Below are 24,807 nucleotides of genomic sequence, written 5' to 3' on the forward strand. Positions count from 1 at the left end.
CCATAAATGCCTCACACAGTTTCTCATGTTAATAACATCTTACATTACGTTTATATTTATGTCTATAATATATGGGTCACAACTAAGGAACTAACATCAGTACCAGCCGTCAGCTAAACTTCACACAGTGTTCAGATATCATGAGCCTTTCTTTCTCTGATGCCCTTTTTCTGTTCCTGGATTCCATCCAGGACACCACATAACGTTTAACCATCATTATCTCTTTATGCTTCTCTGGGCTATGATGCTTTTTCAAACTTTTCTTGTTTTTGATGACTTTGACAATTTTGAGCAGTATTTGTCCAGTATTTTGTAGACTCTCTCTCAGTTTGGGTTTGCCTGGTGTTCTTCTCATGATTAGGCAAGGGTTCTGTATTCTTGAGAGGAAGACTGCAGAGGCCAAGTGACATTTTCATCACATCATATCAAAGATATACACCATGCCAGTGACTTATCATTGCTGACATTAACCTTGATCACCTGGCCAGTGTAGTGCTTGTCAGTTATCTCCATGAAGTTGTTCTCTCTGCTTCCCTTTTCATGTACTCACTGTTTGGAAGAATGTTACCTAGCATACCCCGCAGTTAACAGTGGGAAAGTAGGTTCTACCTCCTGCTGGGGGAGATATCTACATAAATTATTTGGAGTTCCACTGCATGAGACATTTGTCTATATTCCATTTATTTATTCAATCATTTATTTATATCAGTCTGAACTTATGGGTATTTATTTTATACTTTGGGTTATAATCCAGTATTCTTCCGTTTATTTTGTTGCTCCTATTCCAGCTTTGGTGGTTCAAGAGCTCTTTTAGGTTGCCTCTAGTGTCCCTTGGACATCCCTCCAAGGTTGTGATTTTATTCATGACATTCTTTCTTTCTGGCACAACCAGGAATGCCAGGCCATCTTTTATAGTCCTGTCCCAGCCCTAGGATCAGCCCCAATTCCTTTTACTACAGAATGGTGGTGTTAGAAACTATAGTCTGTTGTTGTGTGTACTCACTGGCGACCAGAGCACTTTAAATTTTTTACTGTAAACTTTTTTTTTTAAGATTTTATTTATTTATTTGTCAGAGAGAGAGAGAGAGAGAGAGCGAGCACAGGCAGACAGAATGGCAGGCAGAGTCAGAGGAAGAAGCAGGCTCCCCGCGGAGCAAGGAGCCCGATGTGGGACTCGATCCCAGGACGCTGCGATCATGACCTGAGCCGAAGGCAGCCGCTTAACCAACTGAGCCACCCAGGCGTCCCTTTACTGTAAACTTTTAAAAATTAAGTTGTCATCTTACAGAAAGTCGACTTTTCTAAGGTGAGATAACTATGTGAAGATAAATTACATTAATAAATAACATGTTGAACATCTTTAATGTTTTTTAATTCACCGTTAACATTTAACTATGAACAGATTTCAAGTTGGACTCTTCTAGACTGCTAGAAGGTCTGGCAGTCCTGGGCCCATAGTCCTGCTCAACAGCAATTAGCCAGGCAGAGGGGCTCTTACCTTCCCTGCAGAAAGCTCTCCAGGTGTCGGGCTGTCGCCATATGCATCGCTCCCTACTGTGTAACACCAAGCCCACGTTACTTTTATTTCTTTCTGAACTTGAAGGCATTTGATTTTGTGATTCCTAGTTCAGACTGTATTCAAGTAGGTGATTTATAGATTAACAGCTTAGCCTTTGAATTTAGCTGAACTCTGATCCCAGAGATCAAATATTAGAGCTGTGGTTCTGGTTTCATCCCTATCTCACTAGTTTACCTTCACTGGATCTTTTTAAAAAGATTTTATTTATTCACTTATTTATTTGTTTGTTTATCTGAGAGAAGAGAAGGAAAGCACGAGCTGGGGGGAGAGGGAACTGGACAAGCAGAATTCTTGCTGAGTGCAGAGCCCAGTAGGGGACTCCAAGATCATGACCTGAGCTGACGTCGGACACTTAACCCACTGAGCCACCCAGGCTCCTCTACCCCCATGGGGTCTTACATGCAGATACAAGGACTCACCACTTACTGCTCAGTCCCTGCCTTACCCCTTCAGCTGAGGGGTAAAGGGTCATCTACATCCACCACCTGCCATTTTCCCCTCAGCTTCAGGCTCTGTGGGTCTTTGCATGCAGAGTCTTTCTGAACTTCTTTGGCAAGTTGCCTTTTCTTACACTCTTTCTGCCGGAAGGAAGTTCACCCAACCATTACACCCCCTGCCTCAGATTAATTTTCTCCTGGTCACTGTTCCCTTTTGGCTCTGCAAAGCACCCCTCAAATTGGATTCCGTTCATCCTTTATCTGGATCTGCTGGCCTTTCCAAAAAGGATCCATTACTTTGCTATCATCTCCCGCCCTTCTGCCTGCCCCCATCATGTATCTCAGGAGTATCTGTGAACCAATCCTAGCTTATTTCCATTTTTGCTAAGATTGGAAAACTAACTGACACCTTTCTATTTAGATGAAAGTTGACACTTCAGTACAAATATACAGTAAATTTGAGGAGGTGCTGCTTTCTCACTATGAGTGAAAACCTGATAAGAAAATTAATTTCTCTGTGCAATCTGCCAGGTAAGAAGAGATTAAAGTATCAACTTTCTTTTTTTTTTTTTTAAAGGTTGTATTTATTTATTTGAGAGAGAGTGAGAGAGCGCGCACAGCCAGGGAAGAGACAGAGGAAAGGGAGAAACAGACTCCCCACTGAGTAGGGAGCCGAATGCAGGGCTCCATCCCAGGACCCTGGAATCATGACCAGAGTCAAAGGCAGAGAGGCTTAGCTGACTGAGCCACCCCGGCGTCCTGAAGTTATCAACTTTCCCCACAGCCTTATAGCTTTGGACAAAACAAGGTTAAATTATTCAATTTAAATTATTATTGCCTGTAGCAATTCCCTGGGGAAACTTTCCACAGAGCAAGAGTTCTCAGGCTGTGACTTGGCCACTGCTTGAAGATGGGAAGCAAAGGCAGCCCGAGCAGGCAGTCTTCACCACCCCCACTTTATATGGGCATGTGTTCATGTGTTCACTTTACAGGGACTCATTGGGACCATGTTCTGGTATGCATTTGATGGCAGGGATGACTGTAAACAAGAAAGGTAAAAGGACATTGCCTGATACCACAAAATTTTCATTCTAGTGGGAGACCAAAAAATGGACAGAGTACAATACAATGTAATAAGTATCCTCATGGGACAGGTATAGGGTATCTTGATGTGCCTGACCTGACCAGGGTGAGGTAGATGAGGAGGATATCCTAGAAGTGATCACATAGTTGAGCCTTGAATAACAAATGGAAGTTAGACTAAAAAGGGAACCTGAGGAAGAGGGTTTCCAGCTGCCAACTCTTAGTATGTGGCGTCTCCCAGAAGGAGCCCAAGAGGGCTGGAGTATTATATGTAAATTAGAGGGCTCCAGAGGTGATGATGGAGAGATATACAGAATTGAAACCACAGCGAGTCTTGCCTGCTGTGTCAAATAGCTCTGTTTTTACTTTCAAGCAATGGCAAGTTGCTTTAGAGTTTAATGCAGAAAGATGGATATGCTGGTTAGCTTTCCATATTAGGAAGGTCATTTGCATATTAGGAAGATCATCTGTCTATCAGGGGGAGACTGGAAAAATCCAAGAGTGGAGCAGGGGAAGCTCCAATACCAGGCAGGAGGTGATGGTGGCTTGAGCTAGGAAGTAGCCGTGGGGATGGAGAGAAAATTACAGGCTAGAAACTATTCAGACAAGATTTGGTATTAATTGCCCTTCCCATAGTGGGAGAAAGTTTCTGCCGGTGACTAGAGAAAACTTCTACTTTTTTTTTTTTTTAAACATTTTTTTTTTTTTTAGAATTTATTTATTTATTTGACAGAGAGAGATCACAAGTAGGCAGAGAGGCAGGCAGAGAGAGAGAGGAGGAAGCAGGCTCCCCGCTGAGCAGAGAGCCCGATGCGGGACTCGATCCCAGGACCCTGGGATCATGACCTGAGCCGAAGGCAGTGGCTTAACCCACTGAGCCACCCAGGCGCCCGAAAACTTCTACTTTTGAAGACACTCACAACATACCATCCACGACAAGGAGGCTGAGTCAGTTGCAGACTCTGACTGGGGCTCTGATCCAAGGGCAGGTACCTCTGTCTAAATCTCCAGTGCTAATAAAGTTGATTAATTAACATCGTGTGCTCGGCTCGCTCCCATCTCATTTGGCCTGTGTGCTTTTCATTAAACTCAGCACATCTGAACTAGCTACAGTTTTGTTTGTTTGTTTTACGGTTCTTAATGCCAGTCCAGAGTGAATGAGTATCTTTCTGGGGTTTTGCTGGGTCTTTGTCAGTTTCCTCCCTCCTCCGTGCCTTGCCTGCAGAGGGTGAGGGCAGACAGCCTGGCAGCGGACAGACGGACGGACAGACGGACGGACAGATGAGGAACAGTCTCCACAGCAGGGAGGTGACACTGGGGAGAGAGGGAAGTGGGACAGGCAGGCACGTTGTATCTACAGCCGCTCCTCTGGGTGGCTGAAACAGCACTTCCTCTGCCCAGCAAATGGCACGTCTGAAAGAATTAACAATCTGTTTTGAACGGATAATCACACGCTCGTCCATCTTCCTTCAGTCCCACCACTGTGACTGCAGGTCAGAGGGCAACACGGGGGCCGCTGGCGAAGGGCAGAGGGAGGGGGAGAACAGAGTAGTAGCCAGTTTATTTCTAACCATTTGCAGCTGTCAGCTTGTTTGGGGACTTTTTATTTTTTTTTTTTAGGCAGAGGAACAAAGTCTTGCTACAGGAGATTGTTTTCCTTGGCATGAGGAACAGACACTTTCTTGAGGAACGCTCTGAGATAACACAAAACATCTGCTTAGAGCAGTCAGTCCTCCGCAGCGGACTTTTCACCAGCGAAAGCACGAGGCTTCTTTAGATAAATGTATAGATCTCTGCATTTTGCAGGGGGCAGGAGAATGTGCATAGGATGGGCCCCAGAGGAAGCGAAGAGGAGGAGGATGCGTATTTTTGAGAAAGAGAGCTGTTAACTCTTTTTTTTCATTGTTTGTTTTCCTTGTGATCCAACTGCATTTTGTTTTGCAAGTGTTTTGGAAATGGTATGTTCTCAGACACGCTGCCAGAGGAGGTCTGTTTTCTTTTCCCACGTGTGTGGGATGTTGTTTTTATTCATGAACTATTGAGAATGAGTGAATTTGAGGACTTGTACGGCGAGTTTCATACGTGCTCTCCTCAGTTACTGGCCTCCAAAGACATAAAAGACAGCACAGACGCCCCCAGACAGGAGCAACTGTTTTAAGGAGAAATGTGGGCATTTCTGGTTGTTACTCCGTGTGCCGTCAGGCAGCCCCCAAAAGGACTGGGCACACCGTGAGTTTTTATCTTGTCATGTGGAAACTCTTCAGACAACTCTCAGGATGTTCCCCAAATCCACTTTCCAGGAGAGTCTGCCCTTTTGAAGAAAAGGTCGCTTCCTTTTTCCTGTTTCCTTTGTCCTTCCCCGCACCCTTGGCTTTGACCAGGAAGAGCCTGAACTTCCTAACCACAGTAACGTAGGCTGTTACTTCCCGAGTGCCTCCCGGGTGCCTGGGCTCTGTGCTTGTGTTGATCCAAGTCACCATCTCACAGAGGCCCTGGTATCATTATCCCCGTTCCTGGGATCAGGAAACAAGCCTCTTAGAAGTCAGCAAACTTCCTCAAGAACAAGCAGCATGGACGTTCCACGGCTAGAGTGGGAACCCGCGTAGAGGACACGAGGGCCAGACGCCTCGCGGCTGTCCTTTACCCCAGATGACACATGTGTTTGGGGGAAGTGAGAGCCAAACCTCCCTTTTCTACCTTCGTCTTTTAACAAGTTTTGCTTCCCCAATTCTGCTAGTTGGATTGAAGAGAGATGGAAGGAGCCATGAGAACAGCCTGTGAGTAATCTTAACAATGGTGGAAAGAGCACAGGCTCTGGAATCAGAGAGACTGGAATGCAGGTCCCTTTTCATCATAAAGGGATGAAATCCCAACATTCAGTCTCCTTGCCTTTTTTTTGTTTTTAAGATTTTATTTATTTGACAGAGATCATAAGTAGGCGGAGAGAGAGGGGGAAGCAGGCTCCCCGCTGAGCAGAGAGCCCAATATGGAGCTCGATCCCAGGACCCTGGGATCATGACCTGAGCCGAAGGCAGAGGCTTAACCCACTGAGCCACTCAGGCGCCCTCCCCTTGCCTTTCTGAGCTTTATTTTTTTTTTTTTTAAGATTTTATTTATTTATTTGACAGAGATCATAAGTAGGCAGAGAGGCAGACAGAGAGGAGGAAGCAGCTCCCCGCTCAGCAGAGAGAGCCTGATGCGGGACTCAATCCCAGGATCCTGAGACCATGACCTGAGCCGAAGGCAGAGGCCCGACCCACTGAGCTACCCTGGTGCCTCACCCCCTGCCCTTTTTTTTTTTTTAAGATTTTACCTTTCTGAGCTTTTGATTTCAGGGTCAGCATGTGGCCTGAGAGGTCAGGCCTCCATCCAGCACGTGGCAAGCATTGGTTACATACCTAGCCTGCTCCAGGCTCCACGCTGGGCACTAAGGATCAGCCAGGAGGACCTCAGGGAGGGTACAGTCTAGAAGAGGGGCTGGCCTTCAGTCAGGGATTTCCACAGAGCAGTGTGGAATTGCCCTCTGGGATCTGTGCTCAGGAAGTTTCTGGAGCAGATAGCAGATGTCAGATAACCTGAGGCTAGAAATGAGGGCGGCCTGTGGGCTGAGCTCCTAAGGAAATAGAGGTATTAACCAGGTCAGTGACGGGCTGGAACGTCTGCCAACTACTTGTGGGACCTGGGATGTTTGAGGGCAGTTGTCGGTGTCACTGGAGACCATCTCTTAGCCCTTCCTCTCTACACCTCCGTGGTGCAGGTCCAGCCTGGTGTGATTCGTGAACCAGTCTCATCCCCAAGCATTGGGCGTTCTCTTCCAAAGAAAAGAAAGAAGGTGATGAGGACAGGAATGCATTTCAGCGAACACAGAAACTACCCGCAGCTCTTATTTGAGTTTGGGACCTTTGTCTCCAGCCTGTGGCCCCATCCTTCCGGTCATTTCTGCATTCTCTGAGGGACTCTTTTCCCTTTGCAGCATCTGTGATAGGATGAAAAAGGAAACGTAAGCCATTTAGACAGCTTCTTTTCTTCCAGGTGTGTCTGCAGAGGAAGGATTGAACGGGGCATCTGCTTGGTGCAAGGGAGGGAAGAGGAAGGAGGAGGAAGAAAGAAAACGGACTGAAGCTCAGACGTCACTAGGATTTTTTATTCAGTTTTGTTTTGGAGAAAGGAGATAAGTCAGAGATAAAAGACAAATCCACATGGGGCCCCAGAGAAATTATTATATTCCATGCTCGATTTAGCTGTGGTACTGAATGTGGCTTGGAGATCAGAAAGTTGTGGTGAGGCACATTCATAAACTCTGCAGGGCTCTGTCAGAGGCTGGGTCCCTGCCGAGCACCCTGTCTTCCTGAACAGTGGAGGCAGAGCTGGGGACTGCCTGGCAGCCTTCAGGAGAGTCCAAACCAGACAGGCTCACCTCACCCTCTGCTTTCATCCCCGCTCTCGGGCTCAGCCCCCTTCTTGGCCTGAACGTCCTGCAAACTGCAGCCTTGCTTCGAGTCTGATTTCTGCCGGAACGGCACATGAGTGATGGGGTTGGGATTCTGACCTCTGCCCCGGCATTTTGCCTCAGCTCACTCTGGCATCTGAGCTCAGCCCGGCCCTATTTTGGGTTCACCAACTTCATTTCATTACTGAGCCATTTGCAGAGACCAAGCTCCATCACATGATCTGAGACCATCCAGATCCAGGGAGGGGTGTGTGTGCGTGTGCATGCGTCTGCCTGTCTGTCACGTTTTTGTAGAACACTCTTCTGAACACAACTCCTTTTGGAACAACTTCTTAAAGACTAAAATTTTCCAGCTTGAATCTGAGAGTCCTGGGACATGGCTGGGGGTGGGGCAGAGGTGCGGGAAAACCGGAGAGACCGGGTCCGTGACTGCAAATCACTTAAAGACTCTCTGATCAAAGGTTGTTTTCTGTATCAATCAGTACCTATCTGGGTCTGGGATTATAGTCACATGGTAAGTCTCCATCGCAATAAGTAATCAAGGTTTAACTGCAAGCACTTCAGACGCACACCCTACTTCAGTTAGGAATACTGGTTAATATTGTCTGCCATTAACTTTCTAATTGAGTAAAGTAACTGAAAATTAACAATCACCACCTGAAAAAATACATTGAAAGGCAAGGAAGGGAGGTTTTAATGATAAGAAAAGAGGAGTTTCAGGTTTGTTTGTTTTTTTCTTCCCACCCCGGAGGTAAGATCAAAATGTTCTTATCACAGAGCTCTCCTTCCTTTTCACCAAAAGCAGCATGGAGCCTCCCTTGCTAGGAACGTATCAAGATCCTGGCAAAAGGCTACCATTTCTGCTGTAGGCTTTTTCCCTCCCCCAAAGAGGAGATGATAGACTCCCATCTTGACTAAATAAGATCCCTGCTCTTTTATGATTCGATTTTGATGGATGACTGTTCCCCATGTAGCCCCGTGCCAGGTACTTTTAAAGGCGGACTCAAAGTAAAAAACAATCCCTTTGTTCAGGGAAGTTAACAATTATACAAGACGTTAAGTATGAGAAACTTGTAGAAAATAATGTAAGGCAGAACATAGCCCCTCTGAGTTCTTTGTAAATTCAGAATTGATGTGTTAATACCCGAAGTGCCCTCCTGAAAAGTAAATATGCAGGAGAAATTTAATCCCAAAGTATTTTCTGAAGAACACTGGGTCCATGGGATACTCAAAGTAACGGTTCCTAAGAGAGTCTGCAAGGCATTTGTGTCCGCAAGGCATTAGGCAAAGCCTTTTATACGTGTATTTAATCCTCATAACCACCTCACAAGCTACAGATGACATTAACCTCCTTTCTTTCTACATGGGGAAACTGAGGCTTAGAGGAACCAGCCATTTGCATATGACTGCATTGTGAGTAGAAGTAGAATGAGATAGAAACAAATGCCAGGCTTTTGTTACAGGCTCTGTGTTTTAAACCAATAGCTATAATGAGGGGAAAGAGGGGTTCAGAGTAAAATAGGACTTTTTGCTGCAGGAGTTCTCAGGTCCTTTCCTATGCAGAGATACACTGTAAACCTCTGTGAAAGCAGCATTTTTGCAAATACATTTGATCTCATGTCCCTCTCTTTTTTTAGCCAAGGCTCTCCCAAATTAGTTTAAAAACATGCCTTGGGAAATACTAAAGTGGAGGATCCATAATATCTCCTACACGCAGGAGAGGCAGAGCAACCGGACGTTGGATGTAGTCCTGAGCGGGGTCAGTGGGGCCACGTGTCCACGTAGACTGCCCTCTGCCCAGACCCGACCAGAGCACGGCTCCCTAAGGTGCGGGCCGTCATTGTAACGAGCCCAGCATCTATTTGTGGTGATTCATTAGCCTGTCATTCTTCCCGCTGCTGGACTCTAGCCATTTAAAGCAAGCAAACACACATTTTTCAAGCTCCTTCTATAAGCCAGGTCCTGGGCTAAGTGCAGGTCCTGAAATGCTGCTCTGTTCCCTACCATCTTGGAGCCCATAGTGACAGGATGTAGAAGAGAAAAACCCGAGTTTTAGAGCCAAACCATTACCACCCTTTAGCTGTGGGGCCAGGAGCAAATACTTTGAGCTAAGCCTCAGGTACTTGAAAAAAACAAAACAAACAAAACAAACCTGCCGGGCATCTGGGTAGCTTAGTTTACTAGTGTCCGACTTGAGTTCAGTTCAGGTAAGGATCTCGGTCCTAGAATGGAGCCCCGCGTCAGGCTCCACTCCCCAGCGGGGAGTCTGCTGGAGGGTTTCTCTCTCTCTGTGCCCCCCCAATCTCTCTCTAAATAAATAAATCTTATAACAAAAAATAAAACTGTGCCAATAATACCCAGAGTGTTGTTGGGACACACTGCAAATCAGGCATCACCCAGAGCTCCCTTTCCTTTGGCTATTTAATAAAAATTGGATATTTCTTAGCAGCATAACAGAGACAAAAACCCTCAGACTGATCTGATTTCCTGAGCTGGTCCCTCTGGAACCTGTCAAGAAAGGGAGTGGATCAGCAGGATCAAGTCTTGCCTTATCTCGCTGCCACAGAGCGTGTTACACAGGGTGAGATAGTTCCAGAGTCCACCAAAGGGGTGGACAGCGGTTCTTTACCTCCAAAAGAGTGATGTCTTCCACTCCTCACCTTCTGAAGGTTTATTTAAAACACACACACAGACATGCATGCTACACAGATATAGGCATACATGTCTGTACACACACATAAACACATTCACACACATACAACACACAGGTATATACACATGCATATATACATACACACACATGCACACTTGTATATACATTCATACATATGGACACTCACACAAATCTGAACACCTGGAAGGCAGAAGAGAAGGGGAAAAAAGAGCTAAATACTCTACCAACTATAGAAAAGGCCCCTGAACCATAGATAATAATTGAAAAAATTTCCCAACTGCGATTTAGCTTTCTTATTTTTTTTTTTTTTAAGATTTTATTTATTTGTCTGAGAAGGAGAAAGAGCACAAGCAGGGGGAGCTGCAGGCAGAGAGAGAGAGGGAGGGAGAAGCAGCCTCCCCACTGAGCAGGAAGCTGGACATGGGGCCCCATCCCAGGACCTGCGATCGGGACCTGAGCCCAAGGCAGACACTCAACCGACTGAGCCGCCCAGGTGCCCCAAGCATTCTTCTTCTTCACCCCATTCTCTGTGAACTGGGATTTTCTGTCTGGTTCAGCAGAGAGCCCTGGGGTTCCTGGGCTCCCTAGAACTCCCACCCCAGGACTTCTCAGCTTCCAGAGTTGGCTTGAGGTGACCGGTGCTCGCTGAGCACATCCTGACTTGAACCGTTTGCAATGTTCACTTTTGAAGAATGAATTACATGAAAGGGAGGGAATAGTGGAAGAGTCTGACCCAACCTTGTAGCTAGAGTCAGTCAAGAGATGCTACGCCTGGGGTTTTATCAACCAGGGGAGTTCAGGGAAAAAAATGACAAAAGTACAATTTAGTCTGACAGTTCCCCCCTAAGTACCTGTTATAGTAAGACACTAGTTTAAGGACACTACAAAACAAATGTTTTTTCTCTATTTTACAAGGCAGAAGAGTGATGAGGTAATCTGCCTGTATGGCAAGTAAACTGTAGGACTAGGACTTTAATCTTCCAGAATCTCAAAGCAACTCCTCTCTGCTACTCTAGTGACCATTTCTAGCCATAGCGCAAAAGGGAGACCCAAGAGGCAAACCAAGTTGGAGGACAAAGGCAAAGCCAGACCCCAGGTATGGGATGGAAGGCAGAGCCAAGAGTGCAGGGATGGGGGAAAGATGCAAACTGGGGACCATCTAGAGGGACCTCACAGTCGTCATGAACATGCTCAGTGCATCCGAGACCACCTTACCCGCGGTCAGTGTGTGGGGGTGGGGCTGATCCAGCCGGTGAAGTGGCCCAGCTGAGACTCCCCGTGTTGCCTGGCGGCCGGTGAGCCTCTGCTGGACTGTGGCAGGGGGAGTGAAAGGTAAACTTGCCACAGGAGGGTCGGGCCACCCAGAAAGGAAGGGCCACAGAGCTGGAGGTGCGTGCCGAGCCCCTGGGGAACATCTCGGGTTTTCAAGGTGGTTCTGGGCTTTGGGGTTGGACAGACCTCGCTCCAGACCCCTCCTCTACTACTTGCCAGCTGGGTGACCTTGGGCAGCTACTTAATTTTCCCAAGTCTGTTTTCCCGTCTTTGAGATGGAAACAGTCATAGTACCTGTCTTTAAGCCTTGTTCTCAGAGTTCAGTCAGCTAATCCACATAAAGCTTTTGGCTCAGTCCCTGGAACACAGTAAGTGCTCAGTAAATGTTGGCTTTTTCTATTAGTCCCAGGTCCTAAGGCATGGACAGAGGAAACATATCTCTCCTTGAAGGCAGCAGAGTGTTTTAGCTGATCTCCTATCACCTTGAATCTGTGACTGTTGCGGATATAAACTTTTTTCAAACTTCGCTCACTTCCCACCACTTTTTGTGTTTTAAATCCTATTTCTGTACTACTAAGAGTAACTTTTGGATGCCTCGTTACACTTAGCCATCAAGCTATGTCTCTGTCCTTGGCAGAGAAAGAGTGACATACTCCAAACATAACCAGATCTTATGGTGCTTAGAACCAGGCTGACTTGGTCCAATTCCCAGCCCTGCCACTTTTTAGCTAAATAGCCTGAAGCAAGTTAATCTGTGCTTTAGAGTTTCAGTGTTAGTCATCTGTGACATAGGAGTAGTAAAGCCTCCTTTGCAGATAGGTTGTAAAGGAATCAGATGTCAACCCTTGGTGTTGTCACTGTGTGGGTTACAGGGGTTCCCTTCTGATGGGAACACACGGGAGATTCCTTCACCTCTGGGACTTGAGCTGCTCTGAAGACTCCAGACCCTTCCCCAGCCTGGCAGCTTTTTGCTGGCCCCTCCTCAGCATAGAAAACCACCCATGCTCTCTGCAAGGGGCTGCCCACTCCCCAGCTTTACCTCACCTCCATCCCTAAGTCCCAGCATCTGTTGCCCAGACAGCTGCCAAGCTGTGCCCAAGTCTCTCCCTGGGTTTCATTTGATAGGTCCCACTTTGTATTTGAAGAAAAGCGGGTATTGGTGCCGGGCCCCAGGGAGGCAGACTTTGCCTCTGCCAGCTGCCAGTCATGTTCTCTCTCTCGCATCGTGCCGTGGGGTCCCAGGTGATCCCATTACAGAGTATCTCACCAGACAGCTGCCACTGGGACCCTGTGGAGGGATGGACGGTGACCAGAAGCCTACCCTGAGCACACTCTGCAGTTCTGTGGAAAGGCTGGTAGCCATGTCTGCCTTTTCTTGGTAACAGTGATGTGTTCCTTATAACAACAGCTGAATGCTCCAGACCTTACTGTGGGGAGAGAAAGGGCGTCCTTTCCATTTAGTCAGTTCTTCCTCCTCTCTAGGCACTATTGATTTTACTCACGTGAACACCCTCCTACTCATGCAAGGAAGGCCTTATTATGATCCTTCTTTTATAGAAGAGAAACCAGAGTTGCATGGGCACCACGTCTAATCCTCACAACCACTGTATCTAATCCTCACAACTGCTGGAATTTTTATTTACATGTGGTAGAGCTGAAGCTCCGAGAGGTTAACTCTCTGGCCCGTGGTCATACAGCTGGAAAAATTGAAGAGCAGGAATTCAAAGTCTGTTTAACTTAGAACATGTCACCACTTAAGGACAGTGTAAATAACAAGAGTTTCAACAGTGTTTGAGAGGGAGAAAGGAAGTGGGCTTGTGCATTCTGCTGTGTCGCTCTGACCAGCAGGCAGTGGTGGTCACCAGAGAGGAAATCAGGGTGCCTCCTCCTGTCCATAACCCACTCTGACCTTCCTCAAGGAGATGTGCGAAGTGGTGACAAGCGCAATGTCCGCTATCTAGGGAGATTGTTGCATTTGCCCACCTCAGCAACAGTGAATCTCGGGAAGAATTTGGATCAGAATTTGCACACGGGTAGCCTGGAGGCCACATTAAGCCAGAAAGATGTCTTGTTTTGACCACTGGTATTTTTTTTTTTAAACTTGAGATTTATTGCTCATGTTTTTAAAAATGTAGCAAGTTCTCATAGTGCTCCAAATTCCTGAATTATCTTGGAAAATCAGAAGTTCTAAGAGCCCTGGGCCTCTGTCCCCATTAGGCCACCATTGGCTGGAGTTTTGCCACGGCTGCTCCCTTTGAGAGGAAGGTGCTTCCCAATTTGCTGTAGTCCCGGTGGCCCTCTATTACTCTGTGTCAGGCAGCACCCCTCTCCCTCTAGCATTGCTCGCCTCCTACCTGCTGTCTTATATTAAATGTAAGAGGAAAACGAAGCTTCTTGTGCTCTATAAGGGGGGGGGGGAGAAGGGAGAATATACATTTCTATGTAAAAATAAAAATTTAATATTTACATATAAATAAAATCCAATATTTGTATGTAAATAAAAGCATAGATATAGATACAGATATAGATTATCCCAAAGAAACAAACCAGGCCCTCTTCGTTCATTGCTTGGGTCTCTTCCGGGTCACTGCTGGTATTTAAACGTAAGGGGTCATTAGCCACTGTCTGAGGCAGCGTTGGCTGCCGCTGCCCACGTGGAGCCCAGCCTCTGCGAGCTGGCCTGGAGGCTCCCACGCAGGACGTTCTCCAGCCTCGTGCCCGCGCTTCCGGAGCTTTCCCGTCACGGCTTTGTTCTCTCTCTTTTTACTTTTTTAGGTGTTCCCTTCCCCAAGAACTTCCTTCAGATCTGCAAGAAGATCCTGTGCCGCCTTTTCCGTGTCTTCGTCCACGTCTACATCCACCACTTCGACCGCGTCATCGTGATGGGTGCGGAGGCCCACGTCAACACCTGCTACAAACACTTCTACTACTTCGTCACGGAGATGAACCTCATCGACCGCAAGGAGCTGGAGCCGTTGGTGAGTGTCCCTGTGCAGGGCTGAGCCGTGGGTCACAGCGCACTGCCACAGCCACTCGAAGGGCTGGGCCGTGAGCCGGCAGGTGGAGTTCGGTATAAGGGTTGGAAGATGCCAGAATGTCCCCTAACCTCACCAAGTACCTATGTTTCTCTCTGAGTGGGGGCAGAAGGGAGTGAATCCACTGACTTACATAACCCCTTAAGTGAGGATCTTTGATATCTTACCTCAACTGTTTAAAGATAATGAGGGGGCACCTGGGCAGCTCAGTCCTTAAGCATCTGCCTTCTGCTCAGGTCAGGATCCCAGAATAGTGGATCAGCCCCGAATCAGCATCCGGCTGCCTGCTCACCGGGAGGCCTGCTTCTCTCTCTCCCACTCCCCCTGCTTTGTGTTTCCTTTCTCGCTGTGTCTCTCTGTGTCAGATACATAAAATCTTTTTTAAAAAAAAGATAATGAGAAACATTCTTTGGATTGGTAAATATGTATTTAGCAGCTTTTGTGTGTCTGCTGCTAGGCATGCCAAGTCAAGACAAACAGTAGCTTTGACTCCAGAGATGGAGACAGAAGGAAGGCCCAGGTAAGAGTACAGTGCCTCCAGGATTTTGCTTTTCATATTGAATCTCCCCGGATGCAGTTTTCATGGTATATATTAAAATCCAGAACATTTAAGAAAACTTTACCATAGTTGTTTAGGTGAATGGGGTGGGTTCCTTGTATTTGCTTCGTAAGGTATGTTTACAGTTGGACCCCATCTGTGCTCTAGAAGCCCAGAAACCTTAAAAATCCCAGCACCTTTTAACACTTAATGTTGGATGCCATCATCACAGCTGTTTCTCGCCGGCTCTACTGAAACTTTCCAGTACAATGCAGGGCTTTATACTAAAATCATGCTTTTTTCTGGGAACATTAAAAGTGACAGTTTTGCTAAATAGAACTGACAGGGCAACTAACTTTCATCCAAGTCCATTTGAATAATGAGCAAAGCAGAGGCCAGGCTCTGGTCTTTCGCTAGGCTGTCTTTCTCTCTGTGTACGTGTTTTTTAAATCTAGGTTTTATTGTTACTTATGTATGGTGAGGACCAAGGATCAGGGAAACAATTGCCATTGAAAAGATAGATTATTACACTCATACATCTGAAGAGAAGGGGGCACAACATGTCATGGGGAGTGTGGCGGGGGTGTGGGGGCATCCAGGGAGCCACCAGGGCTGGTCAGAGGCAGAGGGAGCAGGGAACATGTGGCCAAAGGCTTTTATTGTGGCTTCTTTGGGAAGGAACAATGTGAGTCAAACTAAGCGGGATTGGAATTGAATGGACTAATTTGAATCATTTCAGGAGGCGCTGGGGAATAGGGGCTGGCTTCATTGTGTGGTACCTGGACCTGGGGTGATTAGGGGAGGGCAGCCGCAGCCCCAAGGGTGAGATGCCTAAAGGAGGTGGTTGGGGCTGTGGGCCCCAGATTGATTAGTTTGTATAGACTGGAGAGTAAACAGCTGGAGCTTGAGTTGTTTACTACAGGTAGGAATTGGCTAGCCCTGGGAGGGGCAGTCCCTCCGGGGTGGGCAAGGTCAGGATGTTAAAGAATCAAAATAGAGGGGCGCCTGGGTGGCTCAGTGGGTTAAGCTGCTGCCTTCGGCTCAGGTCATGATCTCAGGGTCCTGGGATCGAGTCCCGCATCGGGCTCTCTGCTCAGCAGGGAGCCTGCTTCCTTCTCTCTCTCTCTGCCTGCCTCTCCATCTACTTGTGATTTCTCTCTGTCAAATAAATAAAATCTTAAAAAAAAAAAAAAGAATCAAAATAGAGGGACACCTGGGTGGCTCAGTCAGTTAAGCACCGCCTTTAGCTCAGGTCATGATCCCATTAGAGCCTCACATCGGGCTCCTGCTCAGTGGGGACCCTGCTCTCTCTGCCTGTTGCTTTCCCTGCTTGTGCTCTCTCTCTCTGTCTCTCTCTCTCTATATCTGGCAAAGAAATTTATATATCACCTTTAGAGTTTCTCAACTTGAAATCTATTATTGGGCTGTCAAAGTACATGGCAAAAAATATTTTTGTTTGCATCATTAGGAGTTCCAGAACGGAGCAAGACTTTCTGGGCCCAAATAAGATCTATCACTGGTGAAGGAAAAGCTCATTTTCTCCATTTTCTTTCACAACAGCATTCTAGAAAGTTACTGGGGGCAGGAACCAGGTTGTCTCTGAATTTAGTAGAACAAACAGTGTGGATAGAAGCTTCCCGGTTGAATTCTCCTACTTTGTCCTGTTTAAAGGCCGGCCTGGGTAAACAGTCCCTACAAGGCGAAAAGGTTGTGCAAACAGCTCAAGGGAGTTAAAATACTGGAAAGAGTTGATAAAGCTAATTTTAGAAAATGTCAAGTACAAAGGAAAGAGGGACTAGGGGCCCTGGAAATGAAGAGGGTGGAGAAACCGTGAGGGGAATTACAGTCCGTGTGAAGGAGGCTCTCCCTCTCGGCTTCACGGAGGGAAAGGAGCAGAAACATCAGATGGATAGAGCCCAGAGTCAATTTCTTCTCTACATCCAGAAGCATAAAGGCTATTGTAAGACAAAGCTGAGCACAAGCCAGTAGAGAAGGCCATTCTTTGCCATTAAAAAACTCTCAGTTCTATCTTCTATAACTGAAGAAGAGCCTCATGGATTCTAACACCTGGCAGTGCCAGGAGCTGGCTGGAAGTCTAGAGTCACAGAAAGGCCCCAAGCAGCCCGCTGTTCCAGATGAAAGCCTCTTTGGGGGCATGGGGTAAAACTGACTGGATTAACCAAGAATTATTAACTGTGGAAGTGAGCAGGAAGGGTATCGGTGGGTCCCCCTAGCACCTTTTCTTTCTTTCAGTCTGGCTTCAAACAGTATCCTTCCTGCCTTTCTGTTTTCCTAATTGTAATTGCAGGGTGATTAATTTTAATGCTTTTACATACTAACTAGTGTTTTCCATGCCGAAGTGCCTGAAATTCTGTTCATTTTACACAAACTATGAAGTAACAGAAGAAGAGATTAAAGATGTTTCTGAGGACAATAATTCTATAACGTCAGGCTCTGGATACTTAGCATAGTCCAGTGTCCACTAAGAATACTGGATTTGTGGATTGTTCTTACTGAAAAGAATGCTTTCAGTCATTGATAATACTAGAATACCTAACTTTTTTAAAAAATTAATTTATTTTAGAGAGCGCAAATGTAGTGGGGAGGAGCAGAGGAAGAGGGAGAAGGAAACTCAAGCAGACTCCATGCTGAGCACAGAGCCCAACATGGGGCTCTATGCCATGACCCTGAGATCATGACCTGAGCCGAAACCAAGAGTCAGGCACTTAACCCACTGAACCATCCAGGCCCCCAGAAAACCTAACTTCTAAGTTGGCTGTAGCAATGAACATATTAAAGTCAGCCATTGTATGTCAAATCAACATATTTTTGTTTGATTTGCATATATCAAGTACCCTGTGTATTCAACACAAGTTGTTCAGATGTTCCAGGGCATAAGAAAGATGCTTTCAAGAATTTACAGATGCAGGGGTGCCTGGGTGGCTCAGTCGGTTAAGCGTCTGCCTTCGGCTCAGGTCATGATCCCAGGGTCCTGGGAGCAAGCCCTGTATCAGGCTCCCTGCTCAGTGGGAAGCCTGCTTCTCCTTCTCCTCCCCTCTCCTGCTATCTCTGTCGCTATCTCTGTCTCTCTCAAACAAAAATTTTTTTTTAAAAAAGGAATTTACATGCAGTCTAAAAACTGTACAACAATGACGCGCTCATCTTCTGCTCTGGAAGGATGATGAAGAGGTCAGGCATTTGGCTTCACATTCTCCCATACATTCTTCAGAAGCGAAGGCGGCAAGGGACCAGAAGGGCGGCGTCTGTGCAGCCAGTTTCCTTTGGAACGTCAGCATTCCCAGAGTTCCCACACCTCCAGTGGGACATTCCTGACCGCATGCCTTGGGACTGCACAGTGTGGGACTCAGAGATGCCACCTCCTGATTCTCTCTGCCAGGCTCCCGGCACGCGCGGCCACCCTCCCCGGCTCCCAGCGCCTTGCCTGTAGCTTTGTCTGCTGTTGACGGAGTGTCCAGCACCCTGGTTGTGTGAAGACCCCAGGACACCAACAGGGTAGGAGATCCAGGCTCAGTGCTTAAAAATAAGACCCAGACTCTCTGGGTTCAAACTCTTCAATTACTAACTTGCCATCTTGAGCAAGGTAGTTGGTTTTGCAAAGCCTCTTTTCCTCATTCATAGAATGGGTATAATACTTGAATTGTTATAAAAATTAATTGGATCTGTCACATGGTGAATGCTTAAGAAATGTTGGCTGTTAAGTGAGATAATGAATATTAAGTAACTGGCATACAGTAAGCAGGGGTACCCCAGTTCTCCCTTCCCAGCTCCCGTGGCCTTTTGCCATCTTAGGTAGCCTTGAAACAGGTATAAGTGATTGTATTGGTATCTCTGATGGGATGGTCAGCTCTCAGAAGGCTGGGAGTTTACAGGCGATAAGTCCACATGCCCATGTTGCCAAGTACCTGCTAAATGCTTACGTATTTTGAATTAAGAAGAGTACTTTGGGGAGGATGTACCTCCATTTGGAGCGATTACATACCGGTCATTCCTCCCTTGGAGCCACCTTCATCTCAGACCATGCCAGCAGACTTCCACTTATCACTGTTGGAAATAAAGCTTCATCCTGTTGGATTAGCAGTAGAGATTAAAATGCAAAATTAGGCACAGAGCAGCAAAGGGATGCGTCATCCGTCTTAGGCCTGACAGAGAAAAATGGGACCTCAGCTTCCAGGCAGTTCTCTGTTTTAGATGCCAACTAGATCACTGGGGGGGTGTTGAATGCTCTCGTACTGCTGTGTCCAGGTGACTGACCCTCCCCGATTTGGCACTGAAACTCTCATGTCCTGGGAAAATTCTCCACCCCTGGCAAACTGGGACAGTTGGTCACCCTCTCAGGCCCCAGAGTGGGAATACAATTTGGAATCCAGAAGCTGGGAAGAGGTCACTCTGGCCAACCCAGTGAGGAAGGCCAGTGCGTCTGTCCCCACAAAGGGCTCGACTCATGGCTCCCACTGGGACCTGCTGGTCAGCAGCAGCCTGGGAACCCATTTCATCTGTTCTCCAGCAGTCGGGGGGAGACTGGCGCACAGACACAGACGCGCAGACACAGACGTGACAGATGAGCCATTTCTCATGTAAATGCAACAGCTGAAGATGAGTTGAACTCAAGCAAATTCACAGTTGGGGGAAACGAGCCCAAACGATGCCAGTAATTAGAAAATGGGCCAGACCCTGATTGAATAAGCAGGCTGTTGTGGGCCCCTGGCAGCCTGGGAGTCAGCTGACAGAATTGAGCTAATCAGAATTATCATTAGCAAGCACAAATAACCAGCAGCGTTTTGTTGGCCTTTCACTATGCACAAAAGCAGACTCAGAGGGGAATGTTAGCAGTGCCGTTGCTGGTGAATAAAGAGCTGATGAGGGAGGAGGGGAGAGGCTGGGGAGGTGGGGAGGAAAGGCAGGAGGGAGCTTGCTCGCCCTCATGCACCTGCTGACCCCTGGGTGACCTTGGTCCAGGGCTTTCTCCTTCTGTCTCCAGGACATCATTTCCTTATTTCTTACGATGAAGGTGATTGTTAAGGACCTGCCTTGCAGAAATGCCTCTGGGAAACTAAATGTTACCACAGTGCTGCCCTTTTACCTTATAAGCAGGTCACTTGAGCTGTAGAAGCTCTTCGATCAAATCAACGTTTCTTAATAGGGGTCCGCACACTAGCTGTATCAGAATCTTCTGGAGGTGATATTTTAAAATGTGCATTCCTGGGCCTCCTCACAGACACGCCAAATCAGAATTACTGAGGTTACTGCCTACTACCAAGCGCCCTCCATCTTCATCCAGAATTTAATGTGCCTATGAGTTACCCGGGCATGTTGCCAAACTGTAGGTTCCAATTCAGTACACCTGGAATGGGATTGTGCGTGCAGGTTTGCTCCCAGGTGATGTCAGTGCCCCTGGTTCCCAGACCGCACTCCGAGGGGCAAGAGGCTACATGACAATTACTCTCAGATGTGAGAATTAACTATTTTTAGCACTTCGTCTCTTCTCCTCCTCTAGGATTGGAGGCTGGCTCAATGAGGTGGGAACATAAAGCAAAGAAGAATAATCTTGAGGATCAGTAGTGGCGAAGCGTATTTCTCCAAATGTCAGTCCTGGAATGATTAAGTCCTGCGTATAAAAGGCACAGCATAGGGAATATAGTCAGTGATTTTATAATAGCACTGTATGGCGTAGATGGCCAGTGAGCATAGCATAACATATACACTTGACAATCACTATGTTGTACACCTGAGACTAATGTGAGATTGTGGGTCAACTATACTTAAAAAAAAAAAAAGTTTGTCCTGAGTAATGCTTGGTGAAAACAGACTTCTTTCCCTTGGTCAACTAAGTTTACAAAATGCTATATCATCCCTGAAGACCCACAGGGTGTAATCGTAGATTAAAGGCTTTGAGAAGTCAAGAAATTGGTTCGGTTTTGCGGTGCCCACCTGGTCTAACCACGTTTGGTCCCCTGAAATCTTTTTTCTTTGGTTGTCACTCAATGACCAGCTTGTCAAGATCATGATCCGTGGAGCAAACTTTGGGCAACGCTCCATCCTTGTGATAGGTCTCTAGATTTTGAGTTTCCCCTTCCTGTCTCCAGCTGGGCCCCCGCCACACACACCATGGCTGATTGGGGGGTGGAAGAGAGAAGACGCGAAGAGGGAGATGAGGAGATGAAACTCCTCACAGGGGAGGGCTTCATGGAAAGAAAAGAAACCCTGTTGGTTCTCACTCCTCGGTCCTCCCGCATCGTTGTATGATACCCATCGCTGAATTCTTAGCATGGTTAAACATACTGCCTTTACCTTTACTTCAGGCAAGGGTGGTTGGCAGTTTCTCTGCATCTAAACCACATTCCTCTCCATCGCTCTCTGCCATTACTGCCGTTCTGTCACACCAGAGGTCCCACTCCTCCTTGGCTAATGATTGAGGTTCATGAACCTAATGATTTCAGACTTTAGCTCCAAAACCACCCTTCTAACAGTGGGTACCTTAGGACCAGGATACTTTGGAGACCAAAGAGTTGGAAAGCCTTGTTCCATAAAGTTCTTAGCACAACCCATCTGGGCCCAAGCATATGCTGACCTTCTATTCCCCTAAGAGGTTATTGGGTCATGCCTATACTCCCCTTAGAGTGGCTCGGGTGAGTGCAGTAGCCAAGGTTGGCCTGTAAAGGCAGTATGAGATCAGGGCTGTGAAAAGCAGCAGAGCCTCTCCCAGGAGTCAGAGCCACTCCCCGAAAGAGCCACTGGGGGCTTTTGAAAGGCCTTTTTCTTGTAAATATAATCTGTGCAAAGTCTTCTGGGATACCTCTTGTCAGGCAGTTTCCTTGACTTGCAGCCCAGTGGCTTGGACATGGGCACAAGCATTGAAGAAGAGAAGGGCTTCAGCCTGTGCGTCTGGTAGTTCCCACTGTTACGTCACCGCAGTGGTCAGCCAGCCCTGGGCAAGGCATGTAATGTCTGTGGGCCTGTTTTCCCATATGTCAAAGAGCCCATATCAGCCATAACCCCAGCTTGAGTGCTGAGATTATGATTTCTGATGTGGGATGTCCCCAGCCTTGTCAACCTTTGGCCCAAGGTGGCCTCTTCTTGCTTAATGAGGCCTCCGTGAGTGAAAGCCCACCATGCCAGCAAACGGGTACAACTGGCAAGACCCCAGCTGGAGTCTGCTTTCCTGGGACTTTGTCAGTTTAGACGACATGGGGTGTGTGTGTGTGTTGTGTGTGTGTGTGTGTGTGTGTCCAGTGTGGCGTCAGCTAGAACTGGTTGTTCGGGGCAACCCAGATGCCCACAGCTGAGTGGGAATACCGACCAGAGGCCATTTTAAGAACCTTGGCAGACATGCTCTAAAGTGTCCATTTGAAAACTAGCAAAGAAATGTGGGGTTATTTTCAACGAACTGCCTTATGCTGAGTTACTGGGAATGCGGCAACATCAGCCACATGTCTTCGTCAGCTCTGTTTTTCATCCTTACCCGATGTCCAGAGAGCTTTTGCTTCCGGTTTGTGGGATGAGGACTGGTTTTCTTTTGTTTTCGTTTTGGGTTTCGGTTTTGGTTGGGTCCGGGATCAGATGTGGTCTGGTTTATTTCAGGGCCTAAAATGTGGGAGATGATGCGCATGTGAAAATTGTCAGCACATAATATTGAGTAATAAAAACAAGATTCAGAAATGTATTGGAAAATCACTCTAACCATATGTCTATCTGTTAGTATGTCCTTGAGAAAGGAAGTATGGCAGAAAGTGTCAAGAGCTGTTCTCTCTCGGTGGAATTATGGATAACACTTCTTTTTTTGCATATACGTACTTATTTGGGTTTTTCAGCTTTTCTGTCACAAACCTGTATCACTTTTATAATAATCAGGAAAATCAAATCTTACGCTTTCAAAGGCCTTACTAACAAAGGCCGGTGGCCTGTGTGCCCAGGACCAATGGCTCTGAGCGTGGTGTCTGCTCTTTGTGGCTGTGCCCTCTGTGCCCTCTGCTCCCCTCTCCTCAGAGCAGCTGTGACAGAAATGCTCGAAGGAGCAAGCTGGTGGCACTGCCTGTGGTGGTGCGGATCTCTCTGTGTCTGTAGTTGAAGGTGGAGTACATTAACCATGGACTATACGATTAGGCTGTCCTTGGATATGGTCCCTCCTGAAGTAAGGAGTTAAGCACCTTTGTAGACATTGACATGCTGTTATCTTTACTATATATATGCATTTTTTATTTTGAAGATTCTGTTCAAAGGGGGTAGATCTCAGAGATTCCAAAGCACGTGACGAAGTCTGTGGATTCTATCCATGTAACATATCTAGCCCTGTGGGGACAGGCACCTCACTGCAAAGCGTTCCATGACCTTGATGAAAGGTTTTGGTTGGAGTTTTTTCCTGTCCGATTCCTCTACTGAATTAGATCTAAAAAGATTTTTGAGTTTTAACTTCCAAGTTTTAAAAGAGAACCAAAAGGGGACAGGGACGCCTGGGTGGCCCAGTGGGTTAAGCCTCTGCCTTCAGCTCAGGTCATGATCTCAGGGTTCTGGGATTGAGCCCCACATCAGGCTCTCTGCTCAGCAGGGAGCCTGCTTCCCCCTCTCTCTGCCTGCCTCTCTGCCTACTTGTGATCTTTCTCTCTGTCAAATAAATACATAAAATCTTAAAAAAAAAAAAAAATAAAAGAGAACCAAAGGGATTCATTGAAAAGGGATTATTCTTGACCATGGAATGGTGTATACACACTTTATTAAACTAAAGCACTGCAAATAATTTTCAGCTGAAATTATCATGGGGATCTAGAGTTAATTCCAATCCCTTCTTGCTAAAGTATTGACAAAGCCCCAAACCAGAGGTAACTAAGGAAGTACCTAAGTAACAAACCCAGTCTTGATCTCAGTCAGATTCTGGTATTCTCTTTTTTCTTTTTTTTCCCCTCAGGACCATTCTCTCTCCTTTCTCCAGGAACCCATGCCCTGCTCTGTTTTATAGCACCCTATATCTCTTTTTTATGATTGATAATTGATTCTTTTGTATGAAGGTTGATACTCTAATTGCAATGGACTCCCAGTTGTGGTTTAACCTTTAAAGTGCACAGTCTTCAAACACTGTTAGTATATTTCCAAGGGCTCCTGGGGGGCTCAGTAGAGCATGTGACTCTTGATCTTGGGGAGCCCCGTGTTCTACATAGAGATTACAAAATACACATATATGTATATTTGTGTATGTTTCATAACTCATGGTTTCTGTTCTAGTTTGCCATTACATACTTCTGGGTAATGCTTACATGTCAGATGATTGTCCACTTCTGCAGGTATGCCCTGCATAGCAGCCTAAGAATGTCTGCCTCGGCTTACAAGTCACACTCTGCCTTCTCTCTTCACCTAGGCTGAGTGGGAGTGGTTTCCGACTGCCTCTGATTTTTAGCAGAAGAGAGTCATTTCTAGACCATTCAGTACACATTTATTACATGCTAAACATGTGCTGAAAATCAGGGTCCCTGCTTTCAAGGAATTCATTGGAAGTTTCCTGCCTACCCTGTCATTACTGCAACATCTCCTAAAGCCTTTTCCTCAGAATCTGCTAGATCTAGGGGATGTCAGAGGGTGTTGCGTGAAAGGGGAGTTATGTGCTCAAATAATTAGGGGAAATAGTGAGTCAGTAAAGCTATTCTGGTGTCTTTAATACCTTAACGTGCATCCTAACCTCCAAGGAATTCATGCAATGTGCAGATTTATTTGATCGTGGAATCCTTTCTCT

The 24,807-nt window shown here is 46.6% G+C and overlaps 1 protein-coding gene across 3 annotated transcripts in view; it reads left to right on the forward strand.

The window, feature by feature from the left end:
• Window positions 1–24,807, forward strand: part of MOB3B (MOB kinase activator 3B) — a 200,234-nt gene that overhangs the window by 150,803 nt on the left and 24,624 nt on the right. For 2 of the 3 annotated variants that reach the window (XM_059411537.1, XM_059411535.1), the window contains exon 3: window positions 14,271–14,473. In XM_059411537.1, coding sequence (XP_059267520.1) covers window positions 14,271–14,473 — 203 coding nt within the window. Of the gene's footprint in view, window positions 1–14,270; window positions 14,474–18,465; window positions 18,540–24,807 lie in introns of those variants that run through there. The other variant, XM_059411536.1, reaches the window with a different exon arrangement.

This window comes from Mustela nigripes, chromosome 9 (assembly GCF_022355385.1).
Source record: "Mustela nigripes isolate SB6536 chromosome 9, MUSNIG.SB6536, whole genome shotgun sequence".
Lineage (NCBI taxonomy): Eukaryota > Metazoa > Chordata > Mammalia > Carnivora > Mustelidae > Mustela > Mustela nigripes.